This window comes from Pseudochaenichthys georgianus, chromosome 24 (genome assembly GCF_902827115.2).
Source record: "Pseudochaenichthys georgianus chromosome 24, fPseGeo1.2, whole genome shotgun sequence".
Classification (NCBI taxonomy): domain Eukaryota; kingdom Metazoa; phylum Chordata; class Actinopteri; order Perciformes; family Channichthyidae; genus Pseudochaenichthys; species Pseudochaenichthys georgianus.
Genome location: NC_047526.1, coordinates 21,128,953 through 21,152,991, shown reverse-complemented (window position 1 = coordinate 21,152,991; position 24,039 = coordinate 21,128,953). Strand labels below are relative to the sequence as shown.

Sequence of the window (24,039 nt, the reverse complement as noted above, 5' to 3'; positions counted from 1 at the left end):
CTTAAGCCTCTTAAAAGTCCTCCTCCCTACTCCTAATAGTGATTCACCTTAGGAGCTCTCTTAATGGCTAAGGTGCTTTGTGAAACATGGTTATATGGAATTTAGTCTTGACAGTGAGTGTACATTCTTAGAAAATGTCCGAATTGTGTCACTTGGAGTACTCTATGCACCAGGAAGCTTTACAGTATGAATACGCCCCATTAAGCTTGATGGGAATAAACGCCACTCTACAAGTCTTGTGGCTGCATTCTCAAGATGATAACGCTGTTTTAAGGATAACCTGGAATACAGACTTTATTTCAGTTTCCTATATTCTGTTCATATTATGTATTATATTCACCTGTAGCTGCTGCTTGCTCTTTGAGGACATTCAAATGATTCCTCCCTACAGTGAGAATTATTTCTGTCATACACGTGTTCGGTTAAAGCTGAACCAACTTCAGAGAGGCTTTGAGAAAATGATTTGGAGTCATGTTGTGCTTACTCATTTCGGCAAGGTCTGTTTGTCATGCCTCTGCCATTTGCTGAATTATGTCTTTGATAGTTTAAAAAAGGTAGAGCAACACTTTATACAATAAAAGAAAACGCTTTATGAAAAAACATCAACTCCCACAGGCTCCTCAATCAGATGACATCTCCATTAGCCTGGTAATGAGGCTTTTATGAAATGTGTTTTATGCAACAAGTCCTCCAAAGTAGACAAGACAATACGTCCCAATGTGGCTTTAAATGAGTTTGGTTTGTAACTACAAGTGGCACCTTTCACATTACGTTTAGTAATATTTATCTCAACTATTGAGTAGTGCAGCTTTAAAGGAAATGTCAGCAACGCGTGTGTCAAAGTAACATGCTTTGCTGAACTATCTGTTCATACCAGACTGCTCCTTTGAGGTGTCCCACTACGTCTACTATACCTTTTTCCCCTGAAAGACAAGGGTCCAAGATCAGGGATGATAACATAACACAATCTACAGCCAGCCATGCTTATCCTTCTCATGTCCTCTGTGTTTGCCTTTGTCTTTCATTACATATATTTTCTACTTCTCTCATGGTGGCTAATAATCTAAAATCTGCTCCTATCTATCATCATCCAACCTATTGTAGAACTGATAGACTCTCCTAATCACTTCCAGTGCAAGTGCAAAAACGATTCAGTTTTAGTGAGGCTTTAGAAATGGATTTTCTGTGCTTCTCGCTTTATTATGGATATGTGACTCATCTAATACAATCTACTTAATGTAATGTCCTTTAACAAAACAAAACGACGGACATCATGTCTTCTTGATTGGAATGAAGTGGATCACCTATGTCGGGTGTCTCTATTTGTGTGCCAGGGGATACATGTTGTAGATTATTGGAGGCAGCTGATAGGCAAAATCATGATGGACATCACAGAGAGAGAAAGACGAGAGCCCTGTTGACTGACAATAGCCGAGCAGAGTGGATGTAAAGTGTTGAAGTGATGCAGAGTAGAGTCTGCAGGTCGGGGATAAAGTGGGTCGAGCACACTGCCACACCTGGCCCTCGTCTGAAGAGCAGGTTAGCCGAGCAGCTGAAACAAAAGCCCTCACGTCCAGAACTCGGCATGTCTATTTGAAGTTTAGGTAGACTGTATTGTGCCTCTGTGGAGCTTTATGATCATCTCCACATATGAGATCCACAACATTGCCTGCTCTTGGATTTTCCCAAATATTTATTATGTCTTGTAACTTAAGCCATTTCTCAAGCGGTTTAGGCAAGGCAAGGCAATTGTAGTAGTAGTTTGTTTGTGCATAGTGCTATAACATGCTGAGATGTAAAAGGTCAAGGAGACGTATAAACCAATAACTGTCTCACCGTCTCACTGATGTTTATGAAATCTGCTGGCTTACAAATTATACTGACCACCCTAAGGCAGTGCAATGATACAGACAACAATATCCTCAATGTAGTATTGTTAACTCTGTATGTTAATTGTGATGAGGGGTGATGCCTTTTGTTTTGATGATTTGACATTTTAATTATTAATCTGATTGGCCTGATGGGGATGCGGTAATAGAATATATACATAGAAAACAAAGCTTTAAAAGGCAGGACTCCAACAGTGCCAGTCTGATTAAGGAGATACTTGGACCTATGATGGGGCCTGTCTCATTATGCTTCCTCTGGCAGGATTATAGCCATGTTTTGGCTACTGGTTCATCCCTATAAGTGACCCCTTAAACAAACACATGGTCAAGTGGTGCCTTGATGCATATTAGATATATTTAAAATACATTTGCAGTAATACAAGAGAGTGTGAAAAAAAAAGAAGATGTTCAATGAAAGAACAACAGAGTGGCCTGTGTGTCACTTTGTTTCATTCACTCTTTGTTTGTCTTTGTGAATCTTACATCCCTACAACTCTCTGTAGCTCTCTGTGTACACACACACACACCCACACACACACACACTTCATAAAAGAGGCTTATTTAGAGGTGAAAGCATGAATTAAGAAAAGAAAACCCCTTTGATGAGATAATATGCGTCTGACAGCTTCATTCAGTTGATCACTACATGCCGGGAAACACACACATGGCTTAGCATCTGTGTTGGCCCAGACTTCCTCTCTGTCATTTTTACACACTCTGTCTATCTCCTTCTCTCTTTCCCTCTCTTTCTTTTACCTCTCATCTTTCTTTCCTCTCTCCCTGACCCAGAAGCATTTCTTACGCCCATGGAGACTTCCACAAAAGCTAAAAAAAGACCCACTTTACTGTCTCCTATGGAGGATAAAAGCTAAAGGAGAGATATGTAAATGAATGTAACCCTAGAGTGTCATTATAATGGATAATTTAAAAGGCATGTTCTCCAACTGGAAAGAAAGAGTGGTTTCCCCTGCCAAGATCTTAAATATGCATGTGTGCATTGAATATAACACATACAACATAAACAGAGGCTGGTAAGAGACACACTTTTCTTCTCTTTATTTCTACCACTGGGATTTATTACAGGAAATAGGAAAGGCTTCCTCCTCAAGGATAATGGCAATGAAAAGAAACAAATCCTTCAGCGCCTGCCAATAGAGGAGTGTTCCTTCGACTGGATAATCCTATGTGTGTAAGTTCATACAAGTACATACAAGGTGTACTAATTGACATCTATTAGATGCTGTATTCAACCAGGCCATTTTGAGGTTGTCTGCAGTTTTCCTACTGTCAACAGATCCCATGAAAAGACCAAAACCAATACAGCGTTAAACCATATTTCAATGTGACATCTTTATACTGCCTGTGGCTCTCAGCCTGAAGCCTTGTAAGAAAAAAATAGTAAAAATCGGGTAAATAAATTAGCATGAGTGAAAAACAGCCCATTTGTCTTTTTGTGCAAATTATTACACATTTAGTACTACAGTGAGTATGTACAGTTCAATCTTATTTAAACATCAATGGTAAATACATCTTAATATTGTAATCTAAAAATCTTAAAATATTTTAAGATTAGGCATGGTCAATATATTCTGAAAATTGTAAATTTCAAAAAGGGCCACACCCAAACTAAATTGACTAAATTGACTTCATGACTAAATTACCTTTTGCTTTTATGAAGAAATGTAGAGGTACAAAACAATCGACTACTATGCGCCAAAATCTGAGGGAACATATGACAGAAGCTACTATTCAGTATATTTCTCCTGTTTGAAGATGATGGCTGGAATCCTGAGCTGCACTCATGCAGTGCTTATCTCCAACAAATACTGCTTAGCTCGGCTACAAGTCTCAGTCATCCTTAGCTGTCTTATTAATGTAGTCCTCTTGTGACAAGCAGCTGACAAGTGCCCTACAACAGACCAATGCCAAAAAACCTCGCCCCTCTCTGAAATGATGGGGGAGAGGTTTCGCATGAATGAACTGAAAGGAGCATCAAAGTTGTTGAATTTTACTCACAAGTGTGAATGGCCTTGAGTACTATTTAATAGTGTAATGTGCCGCTGTATAAGTGTGTGAGAAGGCTCTGTTTGCCCTTTTGAAATGACTCAGATTGCAGCTACAGCCACTGTCACTCAACACTGTCAAAAAGAAAATTAAGAAAGAGGTGAAATGGAAAGAAAAATATTGAGTGAATATCCAAAGAGGAGGTTTCATCATCATAAAAAAAAAGAGTTTGACAATTCGGTTGATTCTTGATGTCCTCACGTGCATGAGTAGCTGTTTTGCTCTCTTATGCTTTAATCACTGGCATTGCCTTTAAAAAGCCAAAGAGAGACCACACAACATGTAGAGAATAAACTAGACGCATTGTTTCCCTCTCTAGTTTTGTGTCTGTGACAGAAATACCAATTATTCATCGCTGGAGAACATTTCTATTCAGTGCTATAGGAATGTGATCTAATACGTCTCCGTTGCCTTGGTGACATGCACATCAGGAAGACAACACAGCATCTCGCAGCCTTCCAGCCTGTTAACCGATTTCTTGCCATCCGCAGAGATGCTGTCAACTGTGAATCAAAAGGTACGAGAGAAAACAACACATCCATACCTGCCGAGGAGGAGGAACTCCCCGGACACCCCCAGCCTCCTCATGGCCATCAGGAGACCTCGGACAGTCATGCCCTCACAGAAGCACACCACCACACGAGCTTTGGGCAGACGTTCCCGTAGTTTCCTCAAAAGGCGATCAAAGTGCTTCTCCCCCGCGTTACTGTAGATCTTGTCCGAGTGGGCAATGCACAAGCCTTCCAGAGAGGCCAGCTCCTTGAAGGCCTCCATGCCACTCTCCCCATAGTTTCCTATTGGTGAGGAAGAAAATGGATCGTTACTAAACAGGGAGGATTCAGACGGACACCATTCTGTCCTTATCTTGATCTTCCTTGTCAAATGTATTTTCATCGTATCCACCTTGTGAATATGGTGTGAATACACTGGTTATGGCACTGACAAGTTGCCTCATTGTAATTGAAAAAAAAATGTTTTAGTGTCAACCATAACATGCCTTCATAACTAAATGCTTTCAACTTTCTAATTACTTCACTGTTACAGAAACAGTGACATTAAAACAACCACCCCTCTCCCCCGACCCCCCAGCAGTTGCTTTTATTGCGTCAAATTCAGATCCTCTCGTAATGAGTGTCGGAGAGTTTCCTGGCTCCTGATTGCAATCAAAGCCAAAAGGGGTGAAGATGGCTATCCTTGTTTTAACTGCACAGCATCACAATCAAGAGCCCTGCAAAGCTGTTTTAGTACAAATCTTCTATTTCCATGCGGACTGCAGTGCTTGACTACTATGTCACGATCTGGATTGTTGATAAAGCCCACAGCTCTTTAGCATGAGAGCTGGATTAAACAGACAATCCAATCACTTGTGCATACTTGAACATGTCTCTCTCTCCCTCTCTCTCTGTGTGTGTGTTGTCAAAAAGTAAATAAGTACCTCTATCCACAGAATTCTGAACACATTTGAAATGCAATTGCCTTATTGAGAGTACAGGTTCCTTGGGGCGTCCATGCCGTGTCCCTTAATACGGGTGATGTAGACTGAATACTCCATCTGTTTGTGGCATGGCTCTTTATGGAGCAGTAAAAACGATAGATGAAATAGGCGTCACAGTAATGCATTTACTATGGCCCACAACGGGCGCCTGTGTTGGTTTTCCAATAGTACTTTGAGGATATTTTGCCTCATTTCATTTTGTGACTGGTAAATGGGAATAATGGTATCCAATTATTTAACTTTTTCCATCTAGGCTGTGAGACAGGTAGGTGTGTGTGCATTAGTTGACAGCCCATTTGACAATGACTACTAAAAACCTGCTTTTTGAATTCCCACCAGACTGATGATAATCAGGAAAAGCAATTTATACAATTTCACAGCCCTAGCTGTTGCTAAGGGAACGCGCTGCATTTGTAAGTTGTCTGCAGTGGTGGAAGGAGAAAACTTGAGCTTAAGCCAGTCGTGACCACTATTTCAGAGATGGAGCTAAACAAACAAGTGGGTTTACATATGACTCAGAGTCAGAGTAAGGTCTGCATCAAACAAATTAGAATGTGAAGTCTCAGTTAGAAACTAAGTTGCTCCAAATTCCTCTGTTTTCTCTTAGGAAATTGAAGCTAAAGTGTAAGGATTTGTATTTACAGTGTGTGCAATTAAAAGAACAAAAACACAATTTCAACTCTAGCTTACACATTTGTTCTTTTGCAACATTTTTGGAAATGATTTGACTTTTATCCCTCACATTTGAGCAAATCCTGTTGCTGGGTGCATGTTGAAGGTCAGACAGCTGACGCCACCTAGTTATGTGGTCAGGTACTACAGCGACCTCTCTTCATCTATCTGACAGCAACCTGTGTCAAAGCCCCTCACCATCAGATGACTATATTGGGACTTTCCAAATATGTTCTTCACCCCCAGTGAGCTCCCCAGGGGGGATCCTGCAGTTGTGCTTTTGGTGCAAACTACTGACTGGGAAAAAAGCTATGGACATAATTCACTTCACAGTAATTACTCTGTCTACCCAACCAGTTGTGAACCTCGCCCATTATAGTATGAAAAGCTATTATCGCAAGGGTTCGTGTTGAGATAAGACATTTATTTTAATTTCCATAAATCTGGTAACATTTGAAACATTCCTGTCATTTTCATCCCTGCCTCACCCTCCTGACTTAACCATCAAATTAATTTAACATTTCTAAAGGGACACCTGAATTGTTAATGCTCAAAAGGTTCAATCATGTTCTTTGATTTTAAAACTTGCCGCAAGTACAAATTACAGTCAAAAACCTCCAGCATGCCAAAGCATGTGAAAAAATCCAAGGAGTAAGAGTTGGAGGATACCTTGAAAGATTGTATTGAAAGATAAAAGATGAGACCATCATTGTACTAAACATACACTATACTGTACTTACATGTTAAAGAATAGATGCAAACAAAGCTGCATGATGGTGCATTAGATGCGTGGGAAGATGCTTGAAGCAATGTCCACACATCAAACCTCATCTCCAGACAACATAAACATGATGAAGATATACGCAGGGAGGCACATGTCTGTGTGGCTGCAACTACCTGCTCTGATAAGACTGACTGAGACAGAGACATGGAGAAAGTGTACATATAATTATCTCTCAAGTAAAACGTATGTTGGGGGCAATGTATAAGTATCCTGAATATTTTCCAAATGATAGCATGACATATTAAAACAAATGTAGGTTTCTCTCTAAAACGCTAAATGCTAATAGTTGAGCACATTGAAGAGATGGTAGGCTAGGTTACATTTCTACAAGAACAACAACAATAGTGATTTGACTGTAAGAGAGGTCAGTGATATGAGTCTCACCCTCAGTGTGCACTGCAGACACATAGGTCCAGTTGTATCGCTTGACAATGTCCAGCATGGCCCGGGCCTGCAGAGTGTCCGAGGGCACGACCCTCAGGAAGTACTTGAACAGGGTCTTGTCGCTCAAATCGATGCTGGTGGCAGAGTATGCGATCTGCGGGATGTTAAAGAGCTGCAGGAGGTTCTGCACCTGAATGGCCACAGAGCTGGATCCGGGTCCAATCACTCCAGCGATGGGCTTCTTGGTGGGTGGAGGCTGGTGGGACGGGGTGCCGTCAATGCACCATTTTGACCCGTCCTTGTCATCCCGGATAGAGATGAGGGAGTCACGGATGAACTCGATGCTCTGCTCCAGGGCCACAGAGGAGTGCCAGCAGGAGTCGCGGATCTCGCAGCCCAGGCTGATGTTTGGGAGGAGGTGTGGGTCCGCGTTGATCCGGTCCAACGTGTGGAACATGGCCTCCACCCTTTGGATGCCATACTGCTCGCGGACGTCCCCGCACTTCCGCTCAGCTACTTTCTCCGCAGACGGCTGGTGGTGGACGGAAAAGAGCGCGCCGATTATCACGTCTCCATCCATACGAGCCACGGATCGGACAACCGCACGGGGGACCGCCGCCCGCTCATAGATGCTGCTGTGGGAGACCACGAAGGCGCGGAAGAAAAACGTGGGGAGAAACAGAAGAGCGAGGAGACCCATCTTTACGCGTGCCATATTGTGCCACATCGCGTGATCCGTGCCAACTGTGCAGGCATACTATCTGCTGTCTGACAATACATCCACGTTTATCCAAGAGACCATGACTTGTGAGCACGACACCCGGGGCATATCCACGCGCACCTGCAGAGAGAGAAGACACACTGCTGTGTAATGTAAGCTTGGAGAAAACCAGGCCAGATGTGTTAGACTGTGGGAAGAGTTGACTAAGCACGCATGCTCCTTTCCATCTACGCCCTGATTTACATTCCTACAGCTGACAATAGTCGTCATGCCTCTCCCATCAGCTCACATCGAGGTGCCTTTGAGCAAGGGATTTAATTCACACCCACCTGATCAGCGAGCATTATTGGCTGAACAGGAATGCAGTCCACTGGGAAATGACCAACTGTGCAGGTGGTTAGCTCTGTGAGGAGCAGCGAGGTACTTTACAGTGTCTCAAACAATCGATTATTTACACTTTGCACCGGGAGAGGCTGAGGGTGCTGTGCTCGCTGTCCATTGAGAAAAATCATGCAGACAGATTTCAGAACCGTGGACAGCGCGCTTTCCAAACACATTACAAGGACGTCTTTGGGACTGTTGCCCAGGTTCGTCATCCTCACAGACATCCCTCCCGATTTGACTCAGCTAGTGTCTATAAATAAATACAATAAATATATAAATAAAGCCAAGAAACTACATGTTTTCATAGCCACCACCTATTTCAATTCTACATGAGAATGAATAAAAGACAGCCAAGGTTGTTTTTATTTTCAAACGCACCTTACATTATTCGTTTCTACCGTGCAATCTAAAGCAGCCTTCCTTGATGACGATAATACTACAATAATAATGATAATAAACGAATGATAATAAAGCAGGGAGAATCTCAAGATAATAGTATGTTCCCAAATGCCTCGATGAACCTATAATCTGTTTATCTTTTTCCATTCTTCTATTTACATCTTAGTTTAAGCTGCTTTTTCAGTGTCTGTTGCATCAAAACTTACCTGAATCCTGGAGACATGCCTTCGTCCGTCTTCTGTAGCGCGTGGTCCTCGGCTGTATCACTTGATTCCCTGTCTCTCTCTCCCTCTCCCTCTCTCAGTCTCTCTCTCTCTCTCAACTTGAACGTGTTAACCATCGCCTTTTAGTATTTGCTTCCAATGCTTGCACGTCTTGCATTAGAACATGTCTAATTATTATTCATATTAAGACATGCATTAAGACGGGTAATGTTTTATCAGAGGTAAAATTACTGCAAAAACCTGGAACTATGCTGCCAGGTATAATACATTACATCAGTGGAGCAACTGCGGTGCTATGCAAGATAGTTGGATACTGAATTATTGCCATTACTAGTAATACGATTACCTCTTGCATGGTATTTTATAAGCAAGTTTGGAAATGTTCGTGGTACAGATATTCAACATCAGTACTGTCATCTCTTCAGCACTATTATAAAAATGCGGTTAGCTGCATAACTGCTATACAGCATGATTGTATCCCGTTAATGCTGTCCCATCATAAATAGCTGCTTAAATTAATAATTGAATGTATCTATAATTGTGGTATTTTGAGACAGAGATATCGGGTCTCTCTCTCAGGCGTTGGCCACCAATTCATTATATGACAGCTGAGCTCTTGAGTGTATGTATTGGGTGTTCATACGGTTTTAAACTGTCAAACACTTACAACACGCAGACATGGCGACATGCACCCCTGTCTCTCGTAATAAATATATGATATGTTCACTATTTGAGTTTACCTGACTTCCACAATGGATGTTTTCGGCACCATGGACAGCAGTCAGTTACAGTTTGCATTGTGCCATGTAGCGTTTGAATGGAGGTCATTGATGGCATTTAAGCGGGCCTAAACAGACTTAGACATGAGACAAACACCTATTTCATTGAAAAATAAATTACTTTAAGTAGATATTTTGGGTGGGCTATATCACTGATTGCTTGCCCAAGTGCAGGAGTTTACCACCACTGTACCAGTTGTAAATTGAAGTTCTGAAACTAATCAGCCCATCAGTGATGAAGACTGGATGAGTCCAGGCAAAGACACGACTCACTCCTGGGGGGCATGCAGTTCACTCGTGACTCATGCCAGGCGGTATAAATCACAAATAAACGTATAAAAGAGTCGCAATGACACTGCCACTGCTGGTGCTCGGTGGCTTCAGGAGGCCGCATCTGATATTGAACCTGAATAAAAGTGACATGTTTGGGAAGCAGAGACTACTTGGATACTGCAGCCACACTTCAGGGCAAAGGGCGACAGCGGTACTCGGTTTATTCTAGGACTGCTGTCTGCGTGGGTTGACCGCAAGTGCGCGTTGACTCAAGCTGTAATATAATTGTTGATGATGTTGGCTAGTATTGTTCAGGAGAGAATGTTTGGAACAACATTTTGTAGAAGTCTATTTTAGTCTAGTGCTTGCCGTAATGCTGGTGCAGGCTAGTATCGATCAGTCAAAGACCTTTTAGTTGTCTGTTATCGTACTTTCAATGCTGGCCTTAACATTAGGATTCAAGTATCAGATTGTTTTATAGTTGCCTGGCAACTTTAAAATGGCCATTTATTAAATGAAGCAAACATACTATATATGAACCAGTAAAACAATAATGTCAATAACACAATTATTTGTCTTGTGGGAAATCAAATATGCAAATATCACATTAAAAACAGTCTGCAAATGCTGTCATAATGCAAAATCCACATTTAGTCAGGTTTAATCTAATACAGCTAAAGTTGTTGTCAAATGTATGTCGGCAACTGCTTATTAGCTTAATGTATAAAGAGTTGTATGACAAATCTTTGTGAATTCAGTGTTCATTTTATTTTTAAATTATGGTGACGGTCCCACTGACTGCATGGACTTGTTTCAACACCTCATGACAAGTGTGTTCAGTATTACTAAGCACTGTCCTGCTGATGTGTCCATGAGTCAGCCCTCCCAGCTTCAGGGGGGCTGCTTTGTCGGTGACCCCGACCTCCAAAAGTGGCATGTCCCTCAGTTATCTGCAGAAGTCCAACCACTACCAGCCAGGAGGCCGTTTAGCAACAATAAGAGGACACTGCCCTCTTCTGGTTGTTACTGGTTACTGCATGTTGGTTGTTTTTCAATAAAGAAAGAAAGACGTTTAATAATCAAGTTTATTTAATACAACTTTTGAGTTTTATTTATATAAATAAGTATATCATTAAACATTTAATCCACTGTTTGTTGAATATTTTTTAAACAGGATTAAGTAGACCAAGTCGATATTAACAATTCAAAGAAATGTAATTCAGATTTGTATAACTATAAAAAACTATAAACTATAACTATAAAAGCACTTGTTTTAACTGTTTGGTGAAGATACAATTGTTATAGGAAGCAGGGGATAATTTCAGTGTAACGTTTAGCTGAATTATTAGATTTTATTGGTGGATAGGTTTAATTTATTGACACATGCACAACGTTTTATTGACAACTCATACCTTCCAGATTTTACATTATTGTATTTGTATTAGACGGTTCGGTCTGTCTATATAATACAAATCTGATTTAACATTATTGTATTTTTTTTATTACAAAGTGGTTCGGTGTATATCTATATAACACAATTTTGTTATTTTTTCTCTCTTACCTTTTTTCTCGACCTTTTATAATGTCGATATGAGCCATCAGGCCTTTTAATGATACTGTAAATGGTTCAACATCTTGGTCAATAAAGTTTTGAACAGGAAAAAAAGGGGCTGGATGACAAGGATTGTAGTTAATATCTGTCATTAGCATTTTCTGAAAAGAGACAACTACAGCAACAGCTAGTAGTATTTATATATAACAAGAATACATATCTCAGAATATTTTTTTTTACCAACGCAACGATAAGGTGAGAAACTACTCGCATGCTAACATTAGCTCGCTGTTAGCTTGTCGTGAACTTCCGAGCTGTTGTTAGCCCACATTAGCCGGCTAGGATAGCTAGCTTGCCATTGTTTTCAAAACAAGTTGGTTTAACAGCGACATAAATGTTGACAACAGGTACGGTGGCATACAAAACTATTGTTAACTGTTTATAAAGCTTATCTTGTCATCGTCGGTTCCTTTAATACAGTGCTGATTGTGGTAAGTAAACTTAAAGGTCTAACTGTGAAGCTAGTTGCAATCGACTTATTGTGTCTTCCTGGTAGGAAGCTACCTCGGTTGCCATCTGTATTATGCGCTCTGTTTTTGCTACTTGTTAAGTTAACCTGATTTAACCTTTACAACTAAACAGAATGGTTGCATGCTAAATTTCGCAACAATTCAGGATTTAGTTATGACAAAAATGTATGCGTGTTATGGCTCAGTGACTACTTAACGTTAGATGATGTATTTTGGCAATGTCCATGCAAGCTGCATTCGTAAACTGACCGATGACTGATTCGTAAAAGTGACAGAATATAAATTCCCTTAATATATTGCTGATAAAATGGTTATGGAAACAGAATACAGTTTCTGTGTTATTTCAGCAGTAGCATCTTAGATGTGCATCTCAGTTGCAGAAGTTTACATTTGTCAGTAGTCTCTCTGCACAATTATCAAAATACAATTGCAACCATGTTGGATGTAATGAAATAAATGGTCAATAAACGTCCTTTATGTCTGTTCGAGATAGTCAGCATTAATTGCACTGTAATACTTATCTTTATCATTAATTATTTTCACACTATGTTTTCAAGAACTCATCAAGCTTTGCCCTTTTATACTAATGATAGGAAATCCCACAAGCACTCTGTCCACAATCAGATCAATTATAAATGTTTTGATTGGACAAAACCTTAAGATTTCTTTTTTATGTTTCTTCCTATTTGTTCCAAATTAATATGCTCTCCGTTTTTTTTTTGTCTTATCCCATCTCTTATATACTGACAATATTTGCTCTTTTTGCTTATTTGGCAGGACAGTGGATTTTCTCACACTCAGAATCTTCCACCCCTTGACTCTGAAGATGGAGGAAGATCATGTTCACTGTGTGTCCTGCTTCAATCAGAGATGCAACTTCAGAACTCAACCAGACATTTCTTGTGATATTATGACCTGTCCTTTAGTGTGTGGGGCAGTATTTCACTCCTGCAAAGTTGATGAGCACCACCTTATGTGCCCACTGATGAGGGTCCCCTGCCTAAACAGAGACTATGGCTGTCCCGCCAACCTGGTGCGTAACCAAATGTATGCTCACCTCGATGTGTGTCCAGCTGGAGTGGTGTGCTGCACCATGGAGTGGAACAGATGGCCCGTTAGCTGCCTGGACTACACTTCCTATGAAAGCCTGAGCCGTGGAGTGGAGGAGGTGGAGCAGCTAGACATGGCACTTGCTCTTCAGGACCAGCGTACACTACTCGAGTCCCTCAAAGTGATTGCCATGTCACCCACTGCAGAAGGAGAGCCATTTCTCCCTGTTAGTAAGGAACACAGGGAAACGGGCTCATCTTCGCCTACATCCGCCCCTGAGGCCTCCACCGTTATTGATACAGCTTCACACTCATCATCCTCACACCAGCCACAACCTCCCCCGTCAGTTTTGGCAAAGGAGAGAATTGCCAGTGGAATTAATGGCTTGAATGAGGAGCACTTCGGTAAACTCTACGAGGCCACAGTGGAGACAGCAAGAAGCTTAGCTGCTGCTTTGGACTTTGTTAGCAATGCCAACTCTGTTGACAGCAGCACAGAGTGTGTGAACAGTGGAGCTGCTACTCCGATGAGTACATTGAGCGACAATGGAGACCCTAAGAATGAACTAGAAATCAAAACACCAGTAGCCGCTGATGGTTTAAATAAAAAAGACATGGAGGTGCAAAGTGTCTGTTCTAGCTGTTTGATAGGAAATGGGGCTCTCAATGGAACAGATCCAAAGATTTTAAAACCTGCAAATGGACGACTGTCGGGAGCAATGGAGGCCTTTCCTGTTGAGGTTCAAGATGACATGAACGCTGGGGTTTCTCAGGAGCCCGTCACCCCTCAGATGGTATCTCCGGTGCATGTCCGACAGGGAGTGGCACCGAGCGCTGGTCATGTGTTGCTTGAAGACAGGGGGCTAGCTCTTTTAGAAAACCATGGGCATGATCGTACATTTCACAACTACCATTTTTTTAGGGGCCAAGGCCAATGTTCATTACCTAATGGACGGAAAGGTTACTTCCCAGACAGGTCACTGTATAGATTGCGACCGAAAATGGAGGACAAGGCAGTAGATACCTCAGATTTGGAGCAGGATGAAGACCCCATGGGTCTGGGAGAAATCGATCTGATCACAGCAGCACTGTTCTTTTGTTTAGAGGAGTCCAGAGAGTGTCGAAGGATCTCTGACAAAGTCTATGTTGATGGCTACCGTGTTGACTTTGGCACACAGACTTTCACTTTCCCTGCAGCCATCTTGGTTACCAACACTAGAGTGGGGGACATAGCTTCTGCATCTGCCTGTGACCATGCGGCCCCCCAGCTTTCCTACCCCAGCCCTTTCCGCACTCTCCGCCTCTGCCTTGTCTTGGAAGCTCTGGAGGTTGAGGCAGTCCCACATAACCGCTACCTCCCTCCTAACCCTCGCTACCAGCATATGTTCCCTTTCGTCTGTGGTCAGTCATTGCGCAGGGACCAGTTTTCTTCCCATTTCATAAATGTCCATGGTGACATTCACGCTGGTCTCAATGGTTGGATGGAGCACCGCTGCCCGCTGGCATACTATGGCTGCACATTCTCTCAGCGAAGGTTTTACCCATCCACCCAGGGAGCCAAAGTGGTTCATGACAGGTACCTCAGGTCCTTTGGGGTTCAGCCTTGCCCAGGGGCACAACTTCCTGTTGATTTCCAGTCGGACCAACTTAGTGGGCTTCCCATTGAGATATTGTGGCATATAGCTGGGTTCCTGGACAGTTTCAGCCTGTGCCAGCTGTCTCTGGTGTCACGGACTATGAGGGAGGTGTGTGCCAGCCTCCTCCAGATAAGAGGCATAGTGGAGCTGCAGTGGGAGCGAAGACGTTGCCCTGGTACCCCTGGCACTGTATCATGGCAAATCAAAAATAGAGTGAGTAGAAAACCTGTATTATAAAGTTACTGTATGTCAGTTATTTTTAATATTTCTTTTAATCTGTATCTGAAATCTGAGAAAAGTGCTTTTACAAAAGGAAACATTTCAAATAGCTGATGGAGCTCTACAGTAAATGCTACAATATTATACATAGCCAACATAGACTAAAGAATAATTACTTCAAATCAGTTTGAAATAGATAGATTTTTCTGGAGGGTGCCCCTAACATATAATGTTTGTTTAGGATAACATTTTACATTTTTGTAAATCAATGTAAGCAGTAAGATAGAATAAGATAGTGGCATTTTGGATGCTGTAACAAAAGAAGGGAATACAGCTTCACAAAATGATTAGTATGCATTGACCTCTTCATTCAGTAATCCTTTTTTATTTATTTATGCAGGTGTGGAGATTCAGCACTGCCTTCAGCCCGGTGTCATCATGGGGTTTCAATGATCTCCCCAGCATGTCGAACCATCTCAAGAAGTGTCACTTCAACACAGCAGAGCACAAGACGGAGCCCGTTCCCCTTCCTGCCATGTGCACTGCACGAGATGGACAGTCGCTGCGCCGCGTCCTGCGTCACATTAACACCTGACTCGACGCGGCTCGCCTCTTGCTTCTGCACAGGAGTCACTGTGGGAATATGTGGATGTTGCAATAATAGATTTTATGTCATTAAAAGAAATAACTCTACCTGTAATTCACTTATGATGAAGCCTTAAAGAAATCACACCATACTTTTCACAATGAAGGTCTGTGTTTGTGGGTGTCCCTATGATGAGAAAAAAAGAGTTAGCATGGATTTGTGCTGAAAGTTCCACTTTATTCTGGTTAGATGAAAATATATATATTTTTGAAGACAAATATGCACAATAGATTGATATGATTCTATAAGATATACTGTATAACTGTTTGCCTTTGAGTAGTAGCCATTGGGGGAAAGCAGATTAGATTGTTATGTTGCATTATCTCTGTGTTACAGAAGCTTTGCCAGCACTTCCTTTCTTTGTTGATGTGACCATAAATGTTCAGTCTTTCTGATCCCGATAGCGGTAAGTCAAAACAGATGGATATTAATGTGAGGACAGCCTGACAACACATGTGATTTACTACCATTTAATAAAGTCTTTATAGCCTAAGTATTTGTGGAATTCTTCAAATCACTCCTTAGTTATTCAATACACAATTTCCTTGTTGTTCTACCTTAGTAAAAAGAAAATATCTTAACCTACCTTTTTAAATTATTTTCTTCTCTGTAAAATGAAAATGTAAAATGTTATTGTCTTGCTTTATATGTGAACATCCCATTTTCCATTTGAAAACAAACTGAAATATTTAATATGATTAAGACATAGCATTGAACATATCCACATTTCTTCTTACAAACTGACATGCCGTCCAGTTTCAACACTGAATGGTGAAATACCTGATCTCAGCTAGTTACATAAAGACATATTATCATCCCAAACATAGACAGTTTTGGTTAATTGCATGTATTATCAGCCACATCTTATTACGTGGCTCACAGAGTCTCTGAAAATATATTTCCATTATTCTGAAAAAAGCCTCAAACCAGTGTAAATGTGGTAAAAACTATGAACATTATGAAGAATCAAACATGTGAACATTACATTTTAATAAAGCTTAACCCGTTAACTTTTCTATGTTGTTTTGGTGTGCGGCCATCCTTTTTATTAATAATTTCCAAGATATGGCATGTGTGTAGCTGCGGCCTCTGCTGGTCACTTCTGAATGAATTAAGATACCTTAAAAGTTACCTAAAGTTACATTTATGAATGGCACTTATTCTAAATAGTGATAATAAGAGCAACTTAACTTCCTTACTGTTTTAATGTGTTTGAGACAGATTCTCACTCTGGGCCTCTTTGATGGACCTTATAGAAAACAACTCACTCTGAGGTCTCAACACTCTTGATTAGGGAATGCTCAACACCTGTGATTTCCTTTCAAATTGCTCAATCCCAGTCCTGCTACACCTGTGTGGTGGTTCAACTGAAAAGGTGGGTTACCTGTCTATGGGGCTTTATCAGTTCAACAAGAACACTCAATGATTGTGCATGTTAGATGCGGTCATATCTGAATGTTTTGGAGTGGAGAAAAGCTATACTGCATGTAATCATTGTTGTTTGTTATCCATTGTGTTTCAGTTGTTGTAGCTAGCCAGGCATTATGGCAGAGTACACTCTGAAAGTGACCACAGGAAGCATGCTGTATGCAGGCACATTTGATAACTTGTATGTTACCCTGATCGGCACTGAAAGGCAATCGGAGCGCACTCAGTTGATGAGTTTGGGATTGGATGATACAAATGGAAAGGTAATTTCTAAAACTAAATGAATTGTAATAGTCCATATCTTTTTTTCTCTTAACATTATTAAGGAGTTCCAGCATTTTTATTTGAATTCAGGACAAAAGTTAAGGGTGGAAACTGTTTGGTAGAAGCTTAATATATGTCCATATTGAATCCTGAATGCATCTTCCTTTACAACACCAGGTGGGAACGTTTGCTGTGACTACACTTTTTACGTTGGGATGTCTTCTCTTCCTAAAAATGGAGAAAGATCCTTTGGAAAAGGATTGGTTTTGCTCCACAATAGTGGTGACAACACCTGAGGGGGATGAAATGATTTTCCCCTGTCACCGTTGGCTTTCCAAGGGGGATATTGTGTTGTTGAGAGGGGGAAGAGGTTAGTGAAGTAATTCCCAAATTGTTAGAAGCTATATGTCATGTACATTTTAAGAACATGTACATGTATTTCTTTGAAAACACACAGCTACAAAGGCTTTTGAAGATCTCCATCCTAAACTAGTAGACCAACGGAAAAAAGAATTGGTTCAACAAAAAATAATTTACAAGTGAGTCTTCAATCAACTTAATTTTGCAGTGTACCAAGGTGCACCTCAATGACGGTTGATTGGGATTTATATATTTTTGTATCTTTTTATTTCCTGTTTTACTCTGCAGATGGGCTTTGTATGCAGAAGGATTGCCATACATGGTGGACATCAAAGATGAGAATGCTCTTCCTGCAGAAAGTACGTTTTCATTCTCAAGAGCCTTTGAACTCCAAAACACAATAAAAGAAATGTAAGTGCCCTAACGTACCTTATTTTGTAGACTAAGTGTCTAAAACAAATATCTAGTGCAATAACAAGTGATTCCTCTTTTTCTTCTCTTTTAACCAGATATGCTGAGTTCGAACTAAAAGGTCTGACAGATTTGAATCAGCAGTTTGAAAGCTTTGAGGCCTTAAAGATGGCCTCATTGGTTAAAAAGACACCATTGGCAGGTAAAGTGTTTCACTGCTCTGTTAAACACCTTTTATACTAATACATGATTCATTTATGTCCCAGAGTATGTGTCGGAGCACTGGAAGGATGACGACTTTTTTGGATACCAGTTTCTCAATGGAATCAACCCCTTCATAATTCAACGTTGCTCAAAGCTGCCATCCAACTTCCCCTTAACAGAGGAAATGGTTCAACCTTTTTTGGCCATAGGAAGTTCTTTGAATGCAGAGATGAAGGTAAAGTGAATTTCTAGTGTATATAAAAATGTTGTCCTAACTTGGCACTTATCTGTTTTATAATAATTTGTTTCCTACAGAAGGGCAATATATTCCTTAGTGATTACAAGATCATGGAAGGTCTTGCCACAAAAGTTATTGATGGTAAACCCACTGTGGTGACTCCTGCTCTCTGCCTGCTGTACCTAAATCCACAGAAGAAACTACTCCCCATTGCAATTCAGGTTTCTCATATCTTGTGATTTAATCAATTCAGTTTTTTTGTTTTTTTTAATACCTTCTGCAAAATAAAAAATTGTTCCCACCCTCAGCTCAGTCAGCAACCTTCAGAAGAGAACCCAATTTTCCTGCCTACCGACTCGGAGTCTGACTGGATGCTGGCCAAAATGTTTGTAAGGAGTGCAGATGCCCTCCATCACTTATTAGTCAGTCATTTGCTGAGGACTCATCTACTGCCAGAAGTTTTTACAATGGCGACACTTCGCAACCTCCCAAAGAATCACCCCCTGCACAAGGTGAGCCCTATTTATTATTTTGAGTGCAATGTTGCAGGCCATATGAGATGTGCTTACTTTAATCAGCTCAATGATATTACAGTGGGTTCATTACGGTCTCCTTTCTTACAGCTGCTGACCCCCCATCACCGATTTACCATTCCTATAAACATATTTGCTCGTGAGATTCTTTTTGGCCCTGGTCAATTTTTTTCAAAGGTATGACTTTTAAATATATTTCAAATGGAAATCATACATTAACAATTTAAACAACATAGTCAATTCTATAACCGTTTAAATATCTTGATCAAATAAAAAAAGTTAAAGCCTTTTTATTGTAATTGTACAAAAATACAACGAGATTCAGAGTGCAACCCTGTCCCAGTGTGCAATAACTAGACATACATAACATTAAAAACACGTCAGTTAGTCAAGGAAAACAGACACTCGTCATCACCGAGGTCACAATATCAATCGATCCAGCAGAGCAATAGCCTATAGGCAAAACACAGAAGATCAACAAGAGATATGACTTAAATGAACTTGCTGAAGTAGATGGTCAGCTTCATTCATTTTCTTTCCATTTGACTGATTTGAATCGCTATACGCTCCTCTCTCTCGTCTCCTCTTCACAAAGTACTATTTTCGCGGCACACGTACTTGCAGCCAATCAGCTCTCTGAATTATGAGATGAGGTTTGGTATGACAGCACAGTGCCCCTCTGGTGTTTATTCTTTTGCCGCACACATTGAATCGAAAAATACTGTGAGTATGCGCAGTGTAGTTTTTACAGCAACGATTCACTTTGACAGTGAGAGAGGGGCTAGATCGGGGCTTGACCCACGTCGCTCAAAACGGCTCAATCGGCACACTGTAGACGCTTATTAGAAGAACACAGACTCAAACAGCAATGTACAGACAAATTGGATGATTAAACATGATCTTAAAATATATTTTAAGATGTATTTTGTTTTGCATTTCTTTGGAATTATTATTTGAATTTCTGCTGACACTTGGTGGGGGAAAATGAATCAAATGAAATGGACACCAGTCAAAAGGAAATAAATGGACTGTATTTAACTGGAAACTTTGTATCAGACTTGTATTCACCTGGCAAACTTTGTGTGCATCAATTACGCCAACATAGCGGATCCTCGGAGGCTTAAAGCGTTGGCTTAGCCTCTACAGATATGTTTGGGGTTTTGACGGTGAGAAATGTTATGTAGAGAACATGAAATTTCACATTTGTGCATTTGAAAAGTAGCCAGTATTTGTTGTTTCAGAGTTCACTTGATGAAGAGGGACAACTAGAACTAATGAGAAGGGGGCTCTCCAGAACGACCTACAGCTCCCTCTGCCTGCCGGAAAACATCGCAGCTAGAGGACTGGAGTCCATCCCCAACTTTCATTTCAGAGATGATGCACTGAGGCTGTGGAGCATCATCAACAGGTGACTTTCTGCTTGATAGCTGTCAACCCTGGTGTTTGAGGATCAATGCCATTATATGCCACATTAGACAAAATAGGGGGACACAAGTCTTAAGATTCTGGACTTGAAATTGGATATTGAAGCAACAATCTCAAGATGTCACACTCATAGATATGGGAAAATGCAATTCACATCCTGATACTGGTACATTTTATTGTTGTCCTCAGCTTCATCCAGTCAATGGTGGCATACTATTATCCATCTGACAGTGAAGTGTCTGCAGATTCTGAGCTCCAGGAATGGATCAATGAGATATTTTATCATGGATTTCTGGGGAATTATGACTCAGGTATATATATTTGTTGTTGTATGCTCCTTTCGAAATGTTTACATGTGTATGTAAAAGCCTAAGGCCCTGCAGTAGTCCTTTTTTTTGTTAGACAGATTGTAGAATATCATGTAAATTGGCTTTAGACGCCAAGTCAACCCCCTCCCTTCACATTAAGTTTGAACTTGCCTTAAATGGATAATCCATCTTTCCAAAAGGCTTTATCTTGATTGGATGATGATATTTCAGAATACCTGTATTAGTCCCACAGAGGGGAAATTTACAGCAGGAAAGAGCCACAGACAGCTTAGTGTTGCATATCTTACATGCGTTAAAGTACTTGGTTATAATATAATAAACAATATGATAAAAAAGTTACATAATTTTCAAAAATACCGATCAAATCCTGTAGCAGTTATGATTTAGCAGCCCGGTATATATTACAGTTATTAAAGATGGCAGATGTATATAAAGTGTGTGTGTATATATATATATGCTGTAAAACTAAATTTAAGAAACTTAAACAAAGCATCACATTCTGAAATAGACGGTAAGTAGAATGCATGTAAAAACAAAAGCTGGTTATTACATTTTGAGATTTAAAAAAAATATACAAAAGTAGGATGAGATGCTGTGAGAAATGTGCAGTAGGCTTTTAACCAAACATTCTTGACAGGATTTCCTTCAAGCCTTCAGACTGTGGAGGAACTTATCCAGGTTGTCACTACAGTGGTTTTCACGTCATCAGCTTCACATTCTGCAGGGAACCGTGGACAGGTAAATATTACATTTTTAGAAAAAAGTAGTGAGTAGAATCTAGTTTTTTCGGGATTTGAATGTTCTTTTGGGTGATGAGGTCACCCTCAATTTGTACTGGCTATCATATAAATGTTTAAGTTCTTCAAATGTGACTATGCTGTACATCCTATAGTTAGACGTCAGTGTTTTGATCTCTGTACAACTGCTTGTCCAACACTTCTTCCAAAGTCCCAATGTGTTGGCGCCATAATGACTGGTTTTGTGCATGTAATGCTCCTTGCCCTCAAACCATTGAAAATAGAGATACAACAAAGGTAGACAATCCGGCTGGAGGAGCTTGCATCTTAGTAGTTCTTCTAGTTTAGTGATTGTTATCTCTCTTTTGATGATCCCACAGCTCCATTAAAGTATGTACACAAAACATCATGTTTTGAGCTAAAGATGCTATACAGTACATTAAGCAGAGTCAAAGAAGACAACTACTAACCCTAACCTAAAGTTCAATGATTTAGTGTTACACCTCTTGTGTTTTGTACAAAGAGTAAAAACAATGCAATTGTAACATTTTACATTGATAGCTGGCTGGCTCAGTTGTGAGCAGTAACAGCTTACTTGGTAACATTATGGGTGAGATTAAAGTAATTCAACATTCATCTCTACCATAAAGAAATTAGGAGAACAAATGAGATTTATTAATGTCAAACCATACCTTTTTTATTCTAACCCTTAAGATTTTTTTTTTTAAAGTTTGACCATCTAGGTTGGATTCCCAATGGTCCACTTATCCTGAACAAAGCTCCTCAAACTACAAAGGAACAGTCAAGCATGGAGGACATCTTGGCATATCTGCCCAAAAAATCAAGCGCAATACTTGTAATGTTATATACATGGCCGTTAAGGGGGAATTTCAGTGATTTTGTGAGTATCCTGCGTTACATTAATCACAACCACTAACTCTACCTTTTCAAATATGTCCCATTCCCTTGCATAACATTTGGATTTTGTCCACGCCAGGAACCCCTCGGTACTTATCCTGAGCAACGCTTTGCTGAGCCTGCAGCCTTACAGATGATCGAAGATTTTCAAGCAGAGCTGTCCTCCCTCAGTATGGCTATTACCGAGAGGAACTCAAAGCTTGAGCTGCCTTTTAATTATTTGAACCCAAAAGAAATTGAAAACAGTCCAGGAATTTAATCTTGGTATTTGACCAAGAAAATACTTTAAACTGTGGTTCAAATAAACAACCTGCTGTCGCTTTGTTGTCCAATGTACTGCCATCTTTATACTGTAATCTTATCTTGAAAGTAAAGTTTCACATATTTATATTGTAGATTTTGTGTGCATCTCTTCACCAAACCATTCAACTGCAAGTATTCTAAAACCAAATGGTTAAAATTGTAAAGACAAATGGCAAATATCTTCATTAAGTAGGTTTTCCTGATATAAGGGTTGAGGCACAGGTGTTTAGTAAAATGAGACTTTTACTCCATTGCTTTGTTACCCTATAGATTATGTTCAGCAACTTCCGATATCACCTTTAGTACAGTATAAGGCTACGTTTTGTATGGTCATCGAATACAATTATTAATCTAACAAAGACGTAACACTATCATTTTTTTATTTATTTTTTTAAAGTCCGGTCAGAATGAGCAGAGGGAGGTTAGCAGAAACTGCAGCAGCATTTAGTGTGGCAAACAAAACTCCTCAACGCAAACAGTACTGCATAATAACTTGTTTCACAAGCTGCACCTGTGCAGTAGGTTCAGTGTGAAATGTTGTCATGTGTGCCTGGGCTGCGGCTACCAGGATGCATGAGCAGGATGTATGCATCTTGACACGTAACTGTTGTCTCAGCATTCTTGTTTTATCTCACAGCAACAATATTTGGTAAAATGTACTTAAAATACAGCTTTAATTCAACATCAGTCAGTCTATGCCTTCAAAAGACTCATCCTTGGAAAAAAGTAGTGTCCCACTCTGCAGCTTCCCTGTCATTCAATGCCTTCAAGGTTTAGGTACAGTTACAAAGAGCTGGTGCTTGTTTTATAATCTGAACCTTTTTTTTACACTTTAAAAATACAGAAGCGGGTGGATGGATTTTTATTTATTGAAGATGAACATATTCAGGGTGTGCTTGCTAATATTTGTTGCTAGGTTGTTTTGAATTGCATGTTACCCTCTTCGAACAAACTTGCTGATCCCTTCCAATGCTCTCAAACTAAATGCTTCCTGATAAATAACCTGACAGGGTTTTGAAAACAGCATGGATGTTTAACTTAATCTTTGAATAGTCAGTCAGTACTGTTGATGCTACATCTACAGCAAATCACAAGACTTCACCTCAAGAAACAGCAACAACTTGCATATAGATGCAGGGAACTAAAAATCAGACCGAGAGAGTAATGAATCGGCATTTCAGAGAGTTA

At 40.3% G+C, this 24,039-nt stretch overlaps 3 protein-coding genes across 11 annotated transcripts in view; 2 read left to right on the top strand and 1 right to left on the bottom strand.

Annotated features, from left to right (window-relative positions):
* grm1a (glutamate receptor, metabotropic 1a) overlaps positions 1-8,600 on the bottom strand; it is a 31,154-nt gene extending 22,554 nt beyond the window's left edge. For 5 of the 7 annotated variants that reach the window (XR_011642593.1, XR_011642592.1, XM_071201873.1 and 2 more), the window contains exons 1-3: positions 8,339-8,600; positions 7,289-8,129; positions 4,498-4,747 (exon numbers count right to left, since the gene is read on the bottom strand). Coding sequence is in view for 5 of the 7 variants with exons in the window: in XM_071201873.1 (XP_071057974.1) it covers positions 4,498-4,747; positions 7,289-8,015 (977 nt within the window). In the remaining 2 variants the exon portion in view is untranslated. The remainder of the gene's footprint in view (positions 1-4,497; positions 4,748-7,288; positions 8,130-8,338) is intronic. The other 2 variants (XM_034075815.2, XM_071201870.1) reach the window with 1 other exon arrangement.
* A 3,134-nt stretch (positions 8,601-11,734) lies between these two features.
* Positions 11,735-16,194, top strand: fbxo30b (F-box protein 30b). 3 transcript variants are annotated; one of them, XM_034076442.1, is made up of 3 exons: positions 11,735-11,875; positions 12,933-15,049; positions 15,456-16,194. In XM_034076442.1, the coding sequence occupies exons 2-3, from the start codon at positions 12,977-12,979 to the stop codon at positions 15,648-15,650; spliced, it is 2,268 nt and encodes a 755-aa protein (XP_033932333.1). In that variant the 5' UTR covers positions 11,735-11,875; positions 12,933-12,976; the 3' UTR covers positions 15,651-16,194. The 3 variants fall into 3 exon arrangements, with proteins under 3 accessions (XP_033932333.1, XP_033932332.1, XP_033932335.1); XM_034076441.1 differs by having other exon boundaries at positions 12,928-15,049; XM_034076444.2 differs by lacking the exon at positions 11,735-11,875 and adding an exon at positions 11,883-12,111 and having other exon boundaries at positions 12,928-15,049.
* Positions 16,195-16,995: 801 nt separating this feature from the next.
* Positions 16,996-22,936, top strand: LOC117439538 (polyunsaturated fatty acid lipoxygenase ALOX15B-like). The gene is made up of 15 exons (XM_034075468.2): positions 16,996-17,076; positions 17,224-17,392; positions 17,571-17,763; positions 17,851-17,932; positions 18,042-18,164; positions 18,263-18,366; positions 18,431-18,603; positions 18,684-18,827; positions 18,915-19,118; positions 19,230-19,316; positions 20,381-20,547; positions 20,754-20,875; positions 21,531-21,631; positions 22,361-22,531; positions 22,628-22,936. The coding sequence occupies exons 2-15, from the start codon at positions 17,246-17,248 to the stop codon at positions 22,805-22,807; spliced, it is 1,998 nt and encodes a 665-aa protein (XP_033931359.1). The 5' UTR covers positions 16,996-17,076; positions 17,224-17,245; the 3' UTR covers positions 22,808-22,936.
* Positions 22,937-24,039: the final 1,103 nt, after the last annotated feature.

Excerpts from the sequence above, each read along its gene's own strand:
- fbxo30b (XM_034076442.1), top strand. The coding sequence starts at position 12,977 with ATGGAGGAAGATCATGTTCACTGTGTGTCCTGCTTCAATCAGAGATGC. Across the intron at positions 15,050-15,455 it reads CATGGCAAATCAAAAATAGA|GTGTGGAGATTCAGCACTGC; the intron begins GTGAGTAGAAAA and ends TTATTTATGCAG.
- LOC117439538 (XM_034075468.2), top strand. The coding sequence starts at position 17,246 with ATGGCAGAGTACACTCTGAAAGTGACCACAGGAAGCATGCTGTATGCA. Across the intron at positions 17,393-17,570 it reads TGGATGATACAAATGGAAAG|GTGGGAACGTTTGCTGTGAC; the intron begins GTAATTTCTAAA and ends TTACAACACCAG. Across the intron at positions 22,532-22,627 it reads GGGGGAATTTCAGTGATTTT|GAACCCCTCGGTACTTATCC; the intron begins GTGAGTATCCTG and ends TGTCCACGCCAG.